Source organism: Biomphalaria glabrata, chromosome 16 (assembly GCF_947242115.1).
Source record: "Biomphalaria glabrata chromosome 16, xgBioGlab47.1, whole genome shotgun sequence".
Classification (NCBI taxonomy): Eukaryota; Metazoa; Mollusca; class Gastropoda; family Planorbidae; genus Biomphalaria; species Biomphalaria glabrata.
Window position 1 is genome coordinate 9,809,013 of NC_074726.1, and position 16,817 is coordinate 9,825,829.

At 36.6% G+C, this 16,817-nt stretch overlaps 1 protein-coding gene across 2 annotated transcripts in view; it reads left to right on the forward strand.

Moving 5' to 3' along the window:
- LOC106057845 (cardioacceleratory peptide receptor-like) overlaps positions 1-16,817 on the forward strand; it is an 88,925-nt gene that overhangs the window by 47,671 nt on the left and 24,437 nt on the right. For both annotated transcript variants that reach the window (XM_056014244.1, XM_056014243.1), the window contains exons 4-7: positions 2,713-2,816; positions 9,035-9,128; positions 11,715-11,851; positions 13,327-13,471. In XM_056014244.1, coding sequence (XP_055870219.1) covers positions 2,713-2,816; positions 9,035-9,128; positions 11,715-11,851; positions 13,327-13,471 — 480 coding nt within the window. The remainder of the gene's footprint in view (positions 1-2,712; positions 2,817-9,034; positions 9,129-11,714; positions 11,852-13,326; positions 13,472-16,817) is intronic.

A 16,817-nucleotide genomic window follows, 5' to 3' on the forward strand; every position in this document is an offset into this window, starting at 1 on the left:
AAAAAAACATTAACCAATTAGTTAATTAACTATTGGTAATTTATTATTTTGTTTGATATCTCGAACAAGGGAAAGACATTGTACTTGACTGAAGTAATGGTATAAGTTGAATTAGTCAACAGTACACAGCTTTCGTTTCTACACCGGATATCAAAAAAAAAAAGCTTGCTATTTTTAGGTTTTCCTGTATGAAATTTTTTTTACTAGCTCTAGGTTCTACGCCCTTGAAGCCTTAAAGATTTTAAATAGTTTTTTAAGTCGCACGAAAATAGTCAAGACCAACACACACACAAAAAATGGTCTGTCCTGAGAAACTAAAACTTGAATGTAGATCTAGATTTTAAAAGTCTTCATAATGTAGGTGACGGAAATTCTGGGTTTTCGGGTCAAATTGGAAAGTAGGACAACCGAGAAATATCATCATCTATTCAGACAGCGGAAAGAAAACGACATGATCAAAGCTTTTCCTTTAGAAGACAAATTCATCATTGAAAAGAAAACTTTCTTTTATTTTTTCGTAAGTCCATATGTCCTGGAAGCTTAAAGGAATCGGGATTGAACAATGCCAAAGAAAATGAGGTTTACACGAAATTGTGATTGTATTGTCTCAGTTTTTGTCTGGTCATTGTGTGTGAAGCAGAGAGTTTAATGAAAAGCTTAATAAGGTTTCACGAATTAGGAGTGGGTAGTACAAAAGTACTTATAAGAAGGCTTCGGCAGAATGTATAAATCCGTGTACATAGTGTTATAATTATAACACTACCATATGTTTTTTCTTGATTACTCATAACATAAAACGTATGTCCTCAACACCACCCAAAGTGTAATAGCAATATGAAAGATGCCCACATTGTATTCCGATTGGTATTTAGGAGTGGGAACACCTCATGCCTCATACTCTATCTGACAGGATTATTTTTCAAATTTTTTCTCCCATTTCGCATTCTCTGATTAAGTTGAAATTTCGCACAATTATACATAGTTGAAGACAATATATGAAACATTCAAAACTTTAACCAGTTAGTTTATCAATTAGTGGTAATAACTTTTTTTTCGTTTTATATAGAAAAAGGGGAGATAACCATTGCAGTATTGACAAAATGGTAGTGATTGTTAGGTGCTTTTTCCCTTATATAAACTTTGTTTTGTTGTTTAAGTATTTTAGTTAATTTTGCTTGTTTACAAAGCTTTTATCAAGTCACTATGTCTCTCTGTCTGAGTGGAATCTTGTACACGTCGTTTCTCTCACTTACCATTCTCGGATCAAGTTGAAACTTTGCACAATTATTCATTGTCGATGACAACAAATGAATCAATTAAAAAAATTACCAATTAGTTAATCAATAACTTGTAATCTTTTTATTTATTTTTTTATATAGAGACAGCAGAGCAACTACTAAGCTAAGGGGAGATAAGCCTTGTGTAGAGAATTTTGGTATTGTGCTATATTTTTGAAACTAACAATAGACTATAAAACCTTCTACTTTAAAAAGTACTTGGATAGCTCAGTGGCTCACATGTCAGTCTCCCATCGTGAAGGCTGGAGTTCGAATCCAGACTTGAGCAACTTTTCTTTTTTAAATTGTTTTTGAAAAGGCAGCACGGAAACATTCTCTTAGTGAAAAGTGAATACTGAATTCAAAGGCCAGACGTGAGTGTGTTTGGAAGGGCATTTTAAGGCTGGCCGTTCCAATTAAACTTTATTAAACGTAACAATACTAGAATACACGGGCCAATGTGGACAGTTTTATTGAAAAATATTATGTGAGCATTACGATTTGTAGAATGTTATAAGAACCCCAAGCCCAAAATATCATAAAGTCTAACAAATATGTCGAATAAGAACTGAAAAAAAGCAGAAGAATAGTCAGATTATATAAACAATATTTTTTTAGGGGGAGAGTTTTTTTTTCGGGGGGGGGAGGGAGGAGTATTGATGTGAAACTCGAATTATCTGGCCAGTCCAATTCAACATAATAGATACTAGAATTCTCTGGCCAGTCCAATTCAACATAATAGATACTAGAATTATCTGGCCAGTCCAATTCAACATAATAGATACTAGAATTCTCTGGCCAAAGGAATGTATTGGGGAAGCGTTTTCTTGTAGGTCTTTATATTGTTATAACTCTGCCATGCGCACCGCCATCCAGGCTAGTGCTAGAAGGTGCGCACTGTGATAGACTAGACCTAAAGAATGTCAACATTAGAAAAGAGAACGATTTTCGCCCAAGTAGAGAGCCAATATGGAGAGATTGTGCCTAAGAAAGATGTTGTTTTGTGTACCTGTGATGTCGTGTAAATAAACGTCTATGTCTCGTTGAATTGCCTCACTTAAGTTATTACAATATTATTATTGCTATAACTTAGAAAAAAAAAGGGAAAATAAAAAATACATAGTCTATGAAAAAATCAACGGGCGTATCCGGTGGTAAATGCTCGTGTTAATATAAAAATTACTCTCGTTCATTTCATATAGAAGTTGTCTTTATTAGCTGTTAAAATTTTCATTGGGAGAAAGATATATAGTGTGTGTGTGTGTGTGAGAGAGAGAGAGAGAGAGAGAGAGAGAGAGGAAAGAATTAAAGAAGAGAGTGAAATAGTGACACCGGAAATGGATAGTAAAGAGAACAAAAGGAGAAGAGAAGTGAGAATTAAACCATTCGCAACGTCCCTCTCAAACTGAATTAAACCAAGTTTTAATTTCCCCAGACCTATTGACCGGCCCGATGATTGTGTTGGCCGAGCTCATCTCGCGACTGACCACACGCTGGCATGCCGGGGACGCTGTGTGTAAAATTCACAAGTTTAGTGCGGTAAGTACTCACGGTTGGACTCAACCTTCCTCCTCTCCGTTGAAGACCAGACGTACCGACGTGCAACGAAGCTGAGACTTCTGAACTGGTTCCACATCAATTTGACTTGGAATACGTTGCTATTACTACATCTAGATCAGGGGTTCTCAACCTGTAGGTCGCGACCCCCTTGGGGGTCGATTGACGATTTGCCAGGGGTCGCCTAAGACCATCGAAAATATGGATTGTTATTGTCTATTCTTCTATTTCTGCATGTGTGGGGGGGGAGGGAGGGGTCGTAATAGAGTGGGGGGGGGTAAAAAGGGGGCGCCGAGCATAAAAGGTTGAGAACCGCTGATCTAGATAGTCCTAAACCTGCTAGCATTTTTAAGATTTTTGAATTCTTAGATGCCTATTTTTTATTTGAATTAATACTGTTTTAATTTTTATTTAAATATTATGTCAACTCACTCTGTCTGTCTGTCTGTCTGTCTGGTAAAATGATTGAACACGTTATTTATCCTATTTTCATTGCCATTGAAAAAAATGAATCTATTTTTAAAAATAACCAATTAGTCAATTAATTACTCGTAATTAATTTATTTGTTTGATACCAACAAGGGAAATTAATCCTTCAGTATTAACAGATATCGCTAAATATTTAGGTGTTTTTTTTCCACTCAGATAAATGTGCACGCTATGTCTTCTACACCCATTCTCGGATCAAATAGAAACCTCAAACATTTATTCATTGGACCTAACTATAACTTGCATCAATTTAAAAATTGTCCAATTTATAGAAAACTAAACATTTTAGCTTAAAATAAATGAATCGACTTTTTTGTTTCTCTTGACCAACTTCCAACCTGTACGAGCCATGAAGAAAGTGTGAGCCAAAAGAAGGAATTGATAATAAAATCATAAATGTTCACTTTAAAGGGAAACTCCGATGGTTTTTCAAATTTGAGTTATTGACATATTTAAATTCTGCGTAAAAAGTTGTAAAAGTAAACATTTTACCATTTTTTATTGAAATGCTTAGAAACATTTATATTTAATAAATTAGAAAGTAAATTCATGACATTTAAAAAAAAAACGGGATGCTTTGAGATTTTGTTTTTAGGTTAGGCATACGTCACTTCCATCAACAATACTGAAAAGGAAACCAGATTTAACCAATCGTATCGCTTCATTCTTACATGCTCTTGGGCTTAGTGACGGCATATTCCAGAGCTATGGTACAGTTATAAATACATGTATAGGTAGATCTAAAAGCATTAGGATAACCAACTCGAGAAAAAAGTAACATTTTCATCTAAGCCTCTCCTTTTCCTAAAAAGTAAATAGATCGTGTGTCTGACTGATTCGAACAAACTGGTCAGTGTAAGGCTAGTCGAGACTACGTGTAGTCGGTCATGACAAGACAACCAAGCGATAGTGTTTGTTGTGTGTTGAGTGGTCTGGCGAGTAAATACAGACTGCTGTGGTTAGTCAAGCATGTAAATCTTTAACACGCATTTTTTACTTTGCTTACATTATCTAGATCTAACTGTATAGACGAAAATATATTTCTTTTACGAGAATGTTAACTTTGCTGTATGGTCTCCCTTTATACAATAAGTCAATATATTAATTTAGTAGGCTAGTGTGACGTCACATAGAAACCCGGTGAATGTCTGACTGTTTTGGATGCGCAGGAATTTTACGTCAGAAAAATATCAATTACTAAGTTATTATTGCAAATAAAAAATATATATATATATTGATTATCTGTAAATCAAAACACATGTTATATCAAAAATTGTCAAAACTATCGGAGTTTCCCTTTAAAGTAAACTTAAAAGACATTCTATATCTAGAGAATCAAGAAAGACTGCAAGATAAGCAGCTAATTGACTGGACTCTTTTTCGGGTTGTGTGATATATAAGAATATTTAATAATTTTTTTTTGCATACTTGACCTTAATCTTAAATCTTAATCTTAATCTTATATGATACAGAGGTTACTTCAAAAAAGAGATGATTACATCCTACACTTCATGCATTCAGTCATGCATATTAACCAATGACCTAAACTCCGCCAAGTCACTGGTTTTCCTGGCTAGCTCAGGCAACCCATTCCATGCTCTAATAGTGCTAGGGAAGAAGGAGCTGTCCTAGCATATGGGACGAGGAGTGTGCCTTTATCTTTGTGTCTTTCAGAGTATTTTATTAAATATTGTTTTTGTATTTGAAGATTATGGTTCAGTGTTTTATGTATAATTGCTAGTTTACTTTTAAGTCTTCTATCCTGAAGGATTTCTAAATTTAGTGATTTTACTAAAGGTGTTACTCTAGTCCGATGTGAATATTCGTTAGTTATGAATCTCGCTGTACAAATTGGTCCTAGCATATAGAACGAGATGCAGTGATGGCCCATCCGTAGGGATCAAACCCAGGAGCACCGAGCCGACTATTCGGAGCGCATACCACACGATCAAAACAAATTCATACACCTAATTGTGACTGTAAAGGTTAGTGAGTGTAGAGGTTAGTGACAGTAAATGTTAGTAGGTCGATAGAGCCAGACAATAAACTGGACTAGTTTCCGGAGTTTAACGAGAAATAGTGATGTTTGCTATCAAAACAAAACACAGATGTTGGGGAATGTGGCTTTAGAGCCTCTAAGGAGTTGAAAGGACTTGACTGCTTTTGTGACTCTCCATGGAGTGGACAATTTGATTTTTCTTTTATTGAATCATCTTCAAAATAGTTTTTTTTTTATTTCGTTCAGAGATCCTTATACTGTCCGGAATGTCAGTCTTATGAGTTAATGTCTGACTCCGTTTTAGGAAACATCCTTGGTCCTTAAGGAGAGGTTTTGAAAACAGGGGGTAATAACGAAAGTACTCTATTTGTATTTGTAATGGTATTAGTGGGGAAATTGGCAATTCTATTATTATAGCGCTACTGTTATTGAGAATTTATAATCTGGTAAATTTATTTCTACCAAGAGTGTTGGAGCAAGACAGACATTGTCAATAGTGTCGGAATCACATGATCTCGAATCGATAATGTCTGATACGTCATCAATCAGATGAGGCCGTCATTTTCAACCCAGGGGGGAGGGGCGTATACATGTTCAGACAAGCGTATTGGGGTCGCATTGTAACAGTGTTGATGACCGACATATAGGTGTGTTTAATGTCTGACCTTAGTGACCTTTAGGGGGTACCATACATAACAGACTGACTGGCTGTACTAACGAGATGTTGATAGTATGCTTTTTAAAAAAAAATGTATTAACTCATTTCGTCGGTCTGTCTGTCCGGGTGGATTCTTTTACACTTTTTTTCCTTTGTCCCTCCATATTCCCGTTCTCGGATCAAATTGAAATTAAGCACAATTACTGATTGCCGATGACAACGCATGAATCAATCATGCAATATTGAGAGATGTGGCAGCATCGGAAGGATCGCATCTCTTCACTCATTATAAGATTCGTTCTTTTTTTTTTTTTTTTTCAAAAAGTAATTTGGATATTTTCTTGTTAGAGCGTCTTGTGGTTCATGTTTGAATGAGTCATTTTTTAAGAACTTGTAGACTTACGATCTATATAAAGACTTAATTTGGGCTGATTAATAAAATAAACTGCAGCCGATAGCTGAACGTTGAATTAGTTTCTTCATTGGTTTGCTGGTTGTGATAGGGAGAAAAAGATTACATGGTGAAAATGTTAATATTATAATCTAGTATAATTATAACAAGCAAAATTTAAATAGATTTTTTTTAAAGTTTATTTTCCTATCAAATAAAGTAAATTTTTAAAAATTAATTCATGCTTTGTTAGGGACAATGTATAAGTGTTCACAGTTTCAACTTGATCCGAAAATGGGAAGTAGGAGAAATAACTCTTACAAGTTTTTTACCAGACGACAGACAGGAGCGAGCTTATATAAGATTAGTAAAATACAATAGTCGAGTCCAACAGATCTTAGCCTCAATGTACTCATTACGCACTTCGTGTAGAAGATTTGAGGCGCTGTTAGCACGGTGTAAAGGTCCGGATATGTCCCGCAGGCCGTAGTTTGGGCATCACTTCTTTATGGTCTAGCTGACTCTAGCTAGAGCTGAATAACAAAGACGATGGATCGTTGTTTTAACCAAACAGCCACCATTGTAGATCTTTGAACTCACCTTGTAAGCTCTTCAACCAAATGTGAATGTTTTCATTGATTTTCAGATGACTAGCAATGGACTTTATCAATGAACTACTGAATCATGTCCTGGGCATGCTACCCTGCCTCATAGTGGCGCCCGGGTGGAAACGATCGTAGGAGGAAACGATTAGGCTAAAAGGTAGCAAAACAAGACTCCCGTGGGGGTGCCTAAGGGGGTGCGAGAGCATCCTCATTGCACTGCGCGGAGTTGTAAAAAAGCTCCCACAACCTTGTCACAATCCATGCGCTGTTCCTCACGGGGCCGTTACATAAATGGCGTGTCCCGCATGGTTAGCCTGGTATGGGAAAGGAAATGTAGCGGGGGTCTTAGTGTACACGGCCTCTTGCCGTGAGTCTGACCCACCCGCCAGACAGAGCAGTGTACACTGTTTTCATTCAGGCCAGTGAGAGGGAGCTCTTGTTCACTTTTGCTGACCTAGAGTTCCAAGAGCCGAAGGCTCAACTCTACCTGACAGTTTCAAGAAGAAGAAGAATCATGTCCTCTAAGAAGAACAAAAGAATCTGCCTGTTTAAAACAACTGAAAATCTGGCAAAAAAAAAAACATTTTTAGATCGTCATTTGAACTCTCGTGTTTATGTGTTATGTTATCACATGTCTTTGAGCCTACTTTTCGTTTGTTATCAATGCTTGAAAAGTATATTATAACAGTTATTAGTATTATTTACCTGTTTATTGTCGTTGTTTTTATCTCCTGCGCTTTCAAAGCGTCTTGAGCCTACATTGTTTTCAAAAAATAATGTAATTATTAGCGGAGCTTATATTTGGAATTTATAATCTGACGTAAATGGGGACAAAAGAACCTAAATCGACCACCGGAGATCAACAGCTATGTCGGCTCTGTGTGAGGCAAAATATGTAGGCTGTGGCTGAGACTACGCAGCCACGTGAAATAATGGCTCTTCATTTATCTTCAGACTCGTAGAAAAGCCTTATTATTATTTTACTATTTTTATTATTATTATAGAAATAACGAATTGATAAATTATCCGATGAAATAATAAATATTAAACCTGCACTAGAAAACAACTCTATATATGCCAGTGTGGTTTTTAACCATTTAAAATAATTACAACGAATCAATGAAATATGTTCTAATATGAATACTTACAATTGTAGATGAAAGTTTCCAAATCACGTGTATTATTTATAATCATTTTAGACTAACTAAAATGAACTATTTTTTTTAATGAATTTTCTTTTTTATTTTTAACCTTCATGCGCCCATGCTGTTCTGTGTAATTTGTCTGTAATGCTAGTTCTTATGCTATAAATAGCTCAAGAGCCTCCAATTCAAGTTCTTGTTCACCTAAAGTTTAGGTCTTCCTCAAGTGCCATTAAAAAAATGTGTCCGTTAATTGGACACTAGTTCAATCCATTTTTACGGTTAGGAGAACTTTATTTGTAGATGGAAGACATCGTACTGACACAAAGTAGGCCTATTTAGATCTTATCGTTGGTCTCAATAGGACATCAGGATGAATAGAGCTATAACTAATGAAATTCAGAACAACATGCTTAGTATTGTAATAGCCTTACAGTACTGACACCTATAGCAGATATAGCATATGTTGCTGTCCAGTTAGCATATCTATTTTTTGTGTATCGTGTAGATGTAAAGGATATTGCGCATTGTGTTTCAAGTTACTCTAGTTCATACATAATCAATAATTCATCAACACACGTGTATATTACTCAGTTTACAAAAATAAATTTTATATATGTTAATGTATATGTCTACTTATAATTTTACGTACTTTTTTTTAAATTAATAATTTAGGTTTGATACATGCTGCAATTCGGTGATCTAACTCTTATTCCTAGTGTACGCTGAAAATACACGGACGTTTTTTTTTGTTGTTGTTTTTTCCTAGAAAAGAATAGGATTAGGTTCCGAGAAACAAAAAACGGAAATGCCTAAAGGACGTCGGTAGATGAGTTCTGATTGCGTAGTGGGTGTAGTTTGTATTTCCTAGACAGCTCAATGTTTACTAAACTCTGTGTTTTTGTTGTGTACACAGGTGGCTGTGATGTACTCCTCTACGTACATGCTGGTAGCTCTCAGTATAGATCGTCTGGATGCTGTGGCCAGGCCTCTGCACTTCTCTGGAAATTGTAAGCACTGTTGTACCCGTGCCATTGTTTTATAAGTCACAGTAAGCGGGAACAGTGCTGGATTTACCTTATAGGCTGCCTGCAATTTAGGACCCCCACTTCTTTTGGGGGGGGGTACACCGTATACCAAAAAAAAAAGGTTGCAGGGATATTTTCAGTCATTTGGAAGAAAGAGAAATAAAAGATTGTCTTAGGTTGATTGCAAAGGTACCCATATCCCAAATAGCTTAGGTCCTTATCAAATCTATATCCGGTAATGAGCGGGGAAAAAAAGCGAAGCATTCATTTCTCCCTGAATGCGATGCAAGTTTGAAAGAAATCATTGGAACTCAGGCTATAAATAAAACTGGTTGTAGATTTAATTAATTAGTTTAAATGTATTCTAAGCAACGTAAATAGAACTGTAAGGTAATGGCTAAGTTGTAAGCCTGATAGATATACCTAGCGGCTAAGTGCTAAGTTGTAAGCCTGATAGATATACCTAGCGGCTAAGTGCTAAGTTGTAAGCCTGATAGATATACCTAGCGGCTAAGTGCTAAGTTGTAAGCCTGATAGATATACCTAGCGGCTAAGTGCTAAGTTGTAAGCCTGATAGATATACCTAGCGGCTAAGTGCTAAGTTGTAAGCCTGATAGATATACCTAGCGGCTAAGTGCTAAGTTGCAAGTATACATATATAAGCCTGATATATATGCCTAGCGGCTAAGTGCTAAGTTGCAAGTATACATATATAAGCCTGATATATATGCCTATCGGCTAAGTGCTAAGTTGCAAGAATACATATAAAAGCCTGATATATATGCCTAGCGTCTAAGTGCTAAGTTGCAAGTATACATATAAAAGCCTGATATAAATGCCTAGCGGCTAATTGCTAAGTTGCAAGTATACAGATATAAGCCTGATATATATGCCTAGCCTACAAGGTTAGTGCCTGTCCAGGACTGTCCCTTATTTCGCTATATTTGATTGACCATTTTCTCTCATTAAAAAATTTGGTCCCTAGTGCTGAATAGGCGGCGCGGTGGCTGAGCGGTAAAGCGATTGGCTTGCAAACCGAGTGTCCCGGGTTCGAATCCTGGCGCAGACTGGGATTTTTAATTTCGGGATCTTTAGGCGCCTCTGAGACCACCCAGCTCTAATGGGTACCTGACATTAGTTAGAGAAAAGTAAAGGCGGTTAGTCGTTGTGCTGGCCGCATGACACCCTTGTAAACCGTAGACCACAGAAACAGATGACCTTTACATCATCTGCCCTATAGACCAAAAGTTCTAAAAGGGGAGAACTTGACTCTTTTTACCTAGTGCTGAATTAATATATGTAATATGCATGTTATTATAAACAGCCACAATAGCAGAATATAATGACAAGAGTTCAAGTGTATGTATTAGAAAAAGAACGCTGAGTACTCAGTTGACTGCAGCTACGTTCCTACTTCAAACTCATAACTGTCAGAACGTTTTAAAAAGTAGACCTGTTAACCCGCACATTTAGATGGTTCCAGACTACGTTAGCTGAGTTGAGAGGGTTAGGGTTTGTTGTTGGTTTTTTTTTTGGAAATATACGCTGTACCTATAAGTGTTTGTTGTGTCTATTAGGTAAACATTTAAAATAATATTCTTAATTTAATTCCAGTCGTTTTTAAAGTAGATTTTTTATTATTTATACTATTTATAGATGTGCTTTGAAAAGTTATCCCCTAATCAATAAGTAAGATGGCTTGGGATCCCAGCCCATTGACGACAAAACGCTGATAATTATTTCTACAATCAAAAACGCTAACAGCTTCTTAGTTGATTATAGAATCTCTTTTTAAAATAAATAATATGATAAAATTTTCGGAACATCGAACTCTAGAAATATTTGAAAATTAAATTTAAAAAACAAAAACACCATTTATGTTAACTTTCTTGTGCAATGTTTGTGTAAATTTATTGATGTTTTAAAAATCTCTATATACGTTTCTCTACGTCGCCAACCATGCGGGACAAGACGCACGCAGGCCGACTCTCTAACCCTCGATGAAAAAGTCATGGAAAGATAACTCTTATTTCTGCAATTTTCTATGGTATATAATTCTCTACATCGCCCAACCACCCACCCCATTCGGACAACTGTGTCTTTCTGGCAGTGTTCACAAGTCACTAAAGGGTGTCATGCGGGTCGGCTCGTTACTTTTAAATTTCTGTTTTATTAATGTGTTTACGGAGGCGTGGAGGCCGAGTGGTGAAGCGCTTGGCTTCCAAAGCGACGGTCCTTGGTTCTAATCCTGGTGTGAAGACTTTAATGTTTAGTTTCGGGATGTTTAAGGCGCCTCTGAGCTCACCCAGCTCTAACGGTTACCCGACAATAGGTGGGGGAAAGTAAATGCGAGAGGTCGTTGTGCTGGCTACGTGACATCCCTCGTTAACCGTGGGCTACAGAAACAAATGACCTTGACATCATCTGCCCCATGATCACAAAGTCTGAGAGAAAATCTTTATTACTTACTTTAACGTGTTTCATTGATATTCTTTTAATGTGACATTTGTTTGTTGCTTCTCTTTGTACTGTCCAACTGATGAACTATAAATCTTGTTTCCCATGCAGGGCTAAGAGCCAAGATTCTAGTTCTAGCTGCTTGGATATTCTCTTGTTTATTTGCTATACCGGAGTTGATTCTGTTCAAAGTTGACGAGAATGTAGGTCCCTATTGCAACATATTCCTTTCACAGATGTGGTGGAAAGTAAGTATTGAAACTGTGATGTGTTCGAATAAGAGTCGAATCATGACACCCACACTATGCACAAAAAAATACCATTGTGTAACAGAGTATTTGTAATAGATTTGCCAATAGTTAGGCGAAGGTTAAGATGAGGTCAAAAAGCTAGGGAAGGTTAAAGTTAAGTTGAAGGCCAAGGTTAGGGTGACATTAAAGTATGAGTTGAAGGTTAAGGTGAAAGAATTACAAATAAACTTTATTTCAGTTGAGTTAGAACAAAATATAAAAAAAAGATTTTTCGGGCGTCCCTGAGACCATCCAACCGTAATGGGAACCTGAATTTAGTTAGGGAAAGTATAGGCGGTTGGTCGTTGTGCTGGCCAAATGACACCCTGATCGTTAACCGTTTGCCAGAGAAACAGATGACCTTAACATCATATATTGTTATTGTACAGTAGTTACGCTGAGGTGGTCAATTTGTAGTCAAACTGAATTTCCATTTGATTGGACCAATAAAAAGTATCTTATCTTATCTTTTGTTATCTTATCTTATTTTACTTCTCCCTCACGCATTCTCCGATTAGAATGATACTTTAAACTTTTATTTATTGTACCTAACAAAATATTAATCAATAAAGAAAAATAATCAATAAGTCAATTCATTATTGGCATTTAATTCTTCTGTTTAATATCGAATAAAGGAAATAACTTGTACATTATTGGTATATCTTGTTTTCTGTAAGTATGTGTTCTGTAATTTTGTGATCTGTAACTATTTGTTCTGTAATTATGTGTTCTGTTAGTGTGTGTTCTGTGATGATGTGTTCTGTCACTTTTCACAATGTTAATTATCTTACAAAGAGTTTTGTCAGTTTTAAAAATGTATTAAAAAAATTGTTATGAGATTCCATCACTGCCTGGTATGGCAATCTGAACGTTGAAGATAAAAATAAACTTCCTAGAATCCTAAATGCTGCTGGTAAAGTCATTGGCAAAAAAAAAAAAAAACTCCATTTGTGATTTTACCATTACAAAAGAGATAAAAGACACCGATAGCAAAAATCAAACAGATTCAAAAACTCTTTTGTTCCCCTGGCAATAAAATTAAATTAAATACAATAGAACTATCTGATATTTACTTGACGTATGTCTGTTATAAGTGAGTCCGGAGTGAATGTATATTTTGGTTTTATATAGTTATAATGTTTTGTTTAATGCACAAATTTGAAAGACAAATGTCCTATCCCGCTTCCTTCGATTATTATTATTATAGCTTATATATAGCGCTACTTTCATGCTTATAGTATGCTCAGAGCGCTTTCGGTCCAATCTCATTTGTGGACCGTTGCTGCCTTTAGGCGTCAGTAAACACAACTCTGCTCGAACCTCGAGCCCCCTTCTAGGTAGCCAAGACAAGCCAAGTTCAAGCGCACTTAGCCTCTCCACCACGCTTCCCATATGCACCCTGCGTCATTTCTGATCCATTTCGTTTTCCACAGGTGTATGTTACACTGGTGGCGCTGTCTTTGTTCTTCATCCCCGCCCTTATCATACTGACCTGTTACGTGGCCATCGTCATCCTCATCTTCAACAGTTCCAGTCTGGTCAGTAACGTGTCGAAGAGGAGTAAAGACAGCGACACAGGTGAGCTCATTTTAACCCAAGTTTTTAAAATGACGTGGAGAGCTCTGTTATATGCACTGGCGGATCCAGGGGGGAGGCGACGAATTTTAGTATAGAATTCACATAATTTGTATACGAATTTATTACTTATGCTAATATACTAATTATTTATATTTCAAACTTTTTTTAGATTATTTCGCCCCCCAACTCTAGTATTTTGGCCGATATGGTGGGGTCGGGAGGAAGCGATAAAATCAATCCCGCCCCCCCCCCCTATAAACTTTCGAGTGGGGGGCGGTCCAATTTATATGTAGAAATCACAGCTTGCTAACAGAATCAATTGAACATCTATTTGAATATCTATATGATTAAAACTTGTTATTGGTGTTTTAACCTATCTTTATATTATGTTGTTCCCCTGTTGGCAATTTGGGGGGGGGGGAGCGAATACCTCTACTGCCCTTCCCACCTAAAACTTATGAGTGTGGGGGGGCGGTCCTACTTTTATGGAGAAATCATAGTTTGCGAACAAAATTAGTTGAATTAATATATAAATTTATATTATGTCACTCCCATTCAGGTATTTTTGCCGATTCGGTGGGGTAAAAGGGGGGGGGGGGGCGATTGCATGTACTGCCCTCCCCACTCTAGCCCTCTGAGTGGGGGGCGGTCCTATTTTTATGGAGAAATCATTGTATCTGAACAAACTAGTCGAATATCTATATAATATAAACTACGTATTGATATGTGAACCTATTGCATATTATGGCAACGAGCTATTGGCCTAAACAGCCCACAGGTTGTGACGTTGCAGGTCTGTATTCAGGACTTCTATAACGATTGGTCTCGACCATGGCGCCCAAGATTTGGTATGAGAGCGTAGGAAACGCGCTTTAAAAAAAATCTATTATTAAAATAATGGCAATGATAATAATATACGAGAAGAGAGTCTCTGTGTATGCTCTTGTGGTATTGTGAGCACAAAGCGAGCTCAGGTGAACCAACGTGTCCCGACAAGCATAAAATACAACAACAGGGCAACGCTGTACATGTAATCTGCTGTCACACAAAGCTTTTATTGCCATATAAACTGAGCGTTGTCCGACTATATCCGATTACCTCTAAAACTACCCAGCTAGTTAACTCATAGGAGGGTGAGAATTGTTTAAAATTCTATTCTTTCAAGTTAATCATTACTACAGGAAAGAGACTAGCGGAGAAAAGTACGTCTTGATTAGGGCAGATTTGTATACATGGCGGAACAAAAATTATAAGTGAAGCTTTTTGGTGTATCCGGTGTACAAAAGAAAGGAAGTGATGCTAAGATATGTTTGTTAATAGGTAAAGGATCATGTTTGTGCACATTTGAAGAACCGCTGGATTACTATTGTCTATGCTCTGCCATTCCAGGCACAAAATAAGTTCACATCTTTCTCTCCTAATTGAAGATGCCAGCATTGATTTGACCCCCATTAAACTAAATTGATTTATAAACTTTAATTTATGTTGTGTAATAAGAGCGTGCTTTCTCCAATAATTCGATACCAAATAAAAACATTTTCTGATAACAAGCAAAAAAGGGGTTATTGATGTTTACTCATAACCGGTTAGTGAAATACAAAAGAGCAAAATGAATAATATTATCGAAACGAGGAAAATAAATACGGAGAGAAAGAGTTAATATGTAGACACCGTAAGGCTGTTTCTACATGACTTTAAACGTATATAAAATGAAAGGGCAACTAACTAGCGGTAAATAAAACAAGCAGTTTGATTCGACCAACTGCCACGCATTGATATACTGCTAAACATATTGCTCATTTCTTTTCTATTTAGTTGGTAACGCTAAAGTTCAATTTAGCGTCCTTGACATTGTTTAGTATATCGTGAAAATCTCAAAATAATTTCCTGCTAGTATTTTCACGATTAATGTTGAAGCCCAGTATCACCTCTTTGTTTGCGTTTTGATTCGTTTGTTAAGATCCAGTTTACATTTTTAAAGCAGTAAACTACATTAGCTCATAATGAGAAAATGCCGCAAACTGTTGCCTCCCCTATTAAAGAGCCTCAAGTGTTTGTTACTATTAATAGTGAATAGTTGTAAAAGTTGTGTATTTTTATGAAAAAAAAACTGCTTGCATAAGTGATTTAAAAAATTAGATTTTTCCCTTTCAGAAATGAAAAAAAGTAGCCGTTGCATCAGAACTTTGAATGGTCTAAAATATTGTGATGTCGGATTTTCACTATCTTTTCTAGTTTACGTGATCTGAACGGGACGGACGGACAGACGGGCCACACAAACTAATAGCATCTTTTCCCCTTTCCTTTCGGGGGCCGCTAAAAAAGAAACCGATAAGGACAGGGCACCATATCCCAAGTACATCATTATGAAAGCTGCTTTGTGCTAGAAGCGAAAGAGTTTGGAACCTTGATTCTACCGCGCTCAAAAATGAACACTAAAATGGCGGTACTCCATGTCATACGTCGATTATCATGACTTCCTACATTCTGTACACCGAATACAGCAGATAACTATTCATAAGCTCGTCTCTATCCATTTTAATAACACACATCATAGGGGTACCACCGACCTCCTCGTCACTGCCATACAACAATGCAACGACAAAAACACCCGTCTGCAGATCGAAAACAAACTTATTTACATGTCAGGCACCCTCCAACCTAATGGGATCAACAACCAGCACACTTTTATTTAATATGCGATGGGCACTAACACTAACCCCCCTTTTCCCATTCATCTTTGCCTGACATCTCCGCCCCTTCCGATTTCACGCGCTTTTACACCAGCGTAGCTCATTTCTTTCCTGCCTTGATAGAGAACAACATCGGACAGATAAGTTCACTTAAGACTATTTTGTGTTAATTGTTTGTTATTTTTTGTATGTGATGTAGCTGATGAAGGCCTCGTGGCCCATACGTTCTCTGTTTAATTTAGTCCGGCAGGGTTACATATATGCATGTTTTTCGTATTAACTGCTATTAACTATTAGTATTCATAGATGAAAATGTCTAATTAAAAAAAACATTTACACAGTGTATATTTATTTTTAAACTCTTAGCATTTAGAACAAATTGTTTGTAGAAGTCAAGAAACCCAATGACTTAGCAGAATGTAATTCTATAAGTGACATCAAAGTCTAAGACAACTCAAAGTTTAAGTAAAGGAAGTAATGGGTATTTTGTAAGGAACATCTCTAATCTCTACTATATTCTGGCCCTGCAATATGCGTATGATCCTAGGGTAGGTATATTATCTTTCAGTTTCTGTACGATTCTCAGATACATGTACTTTTGACAGCCTCTAGATAAAAAAAAAGGATATGGCTGAAACATTTTTACTAACGAA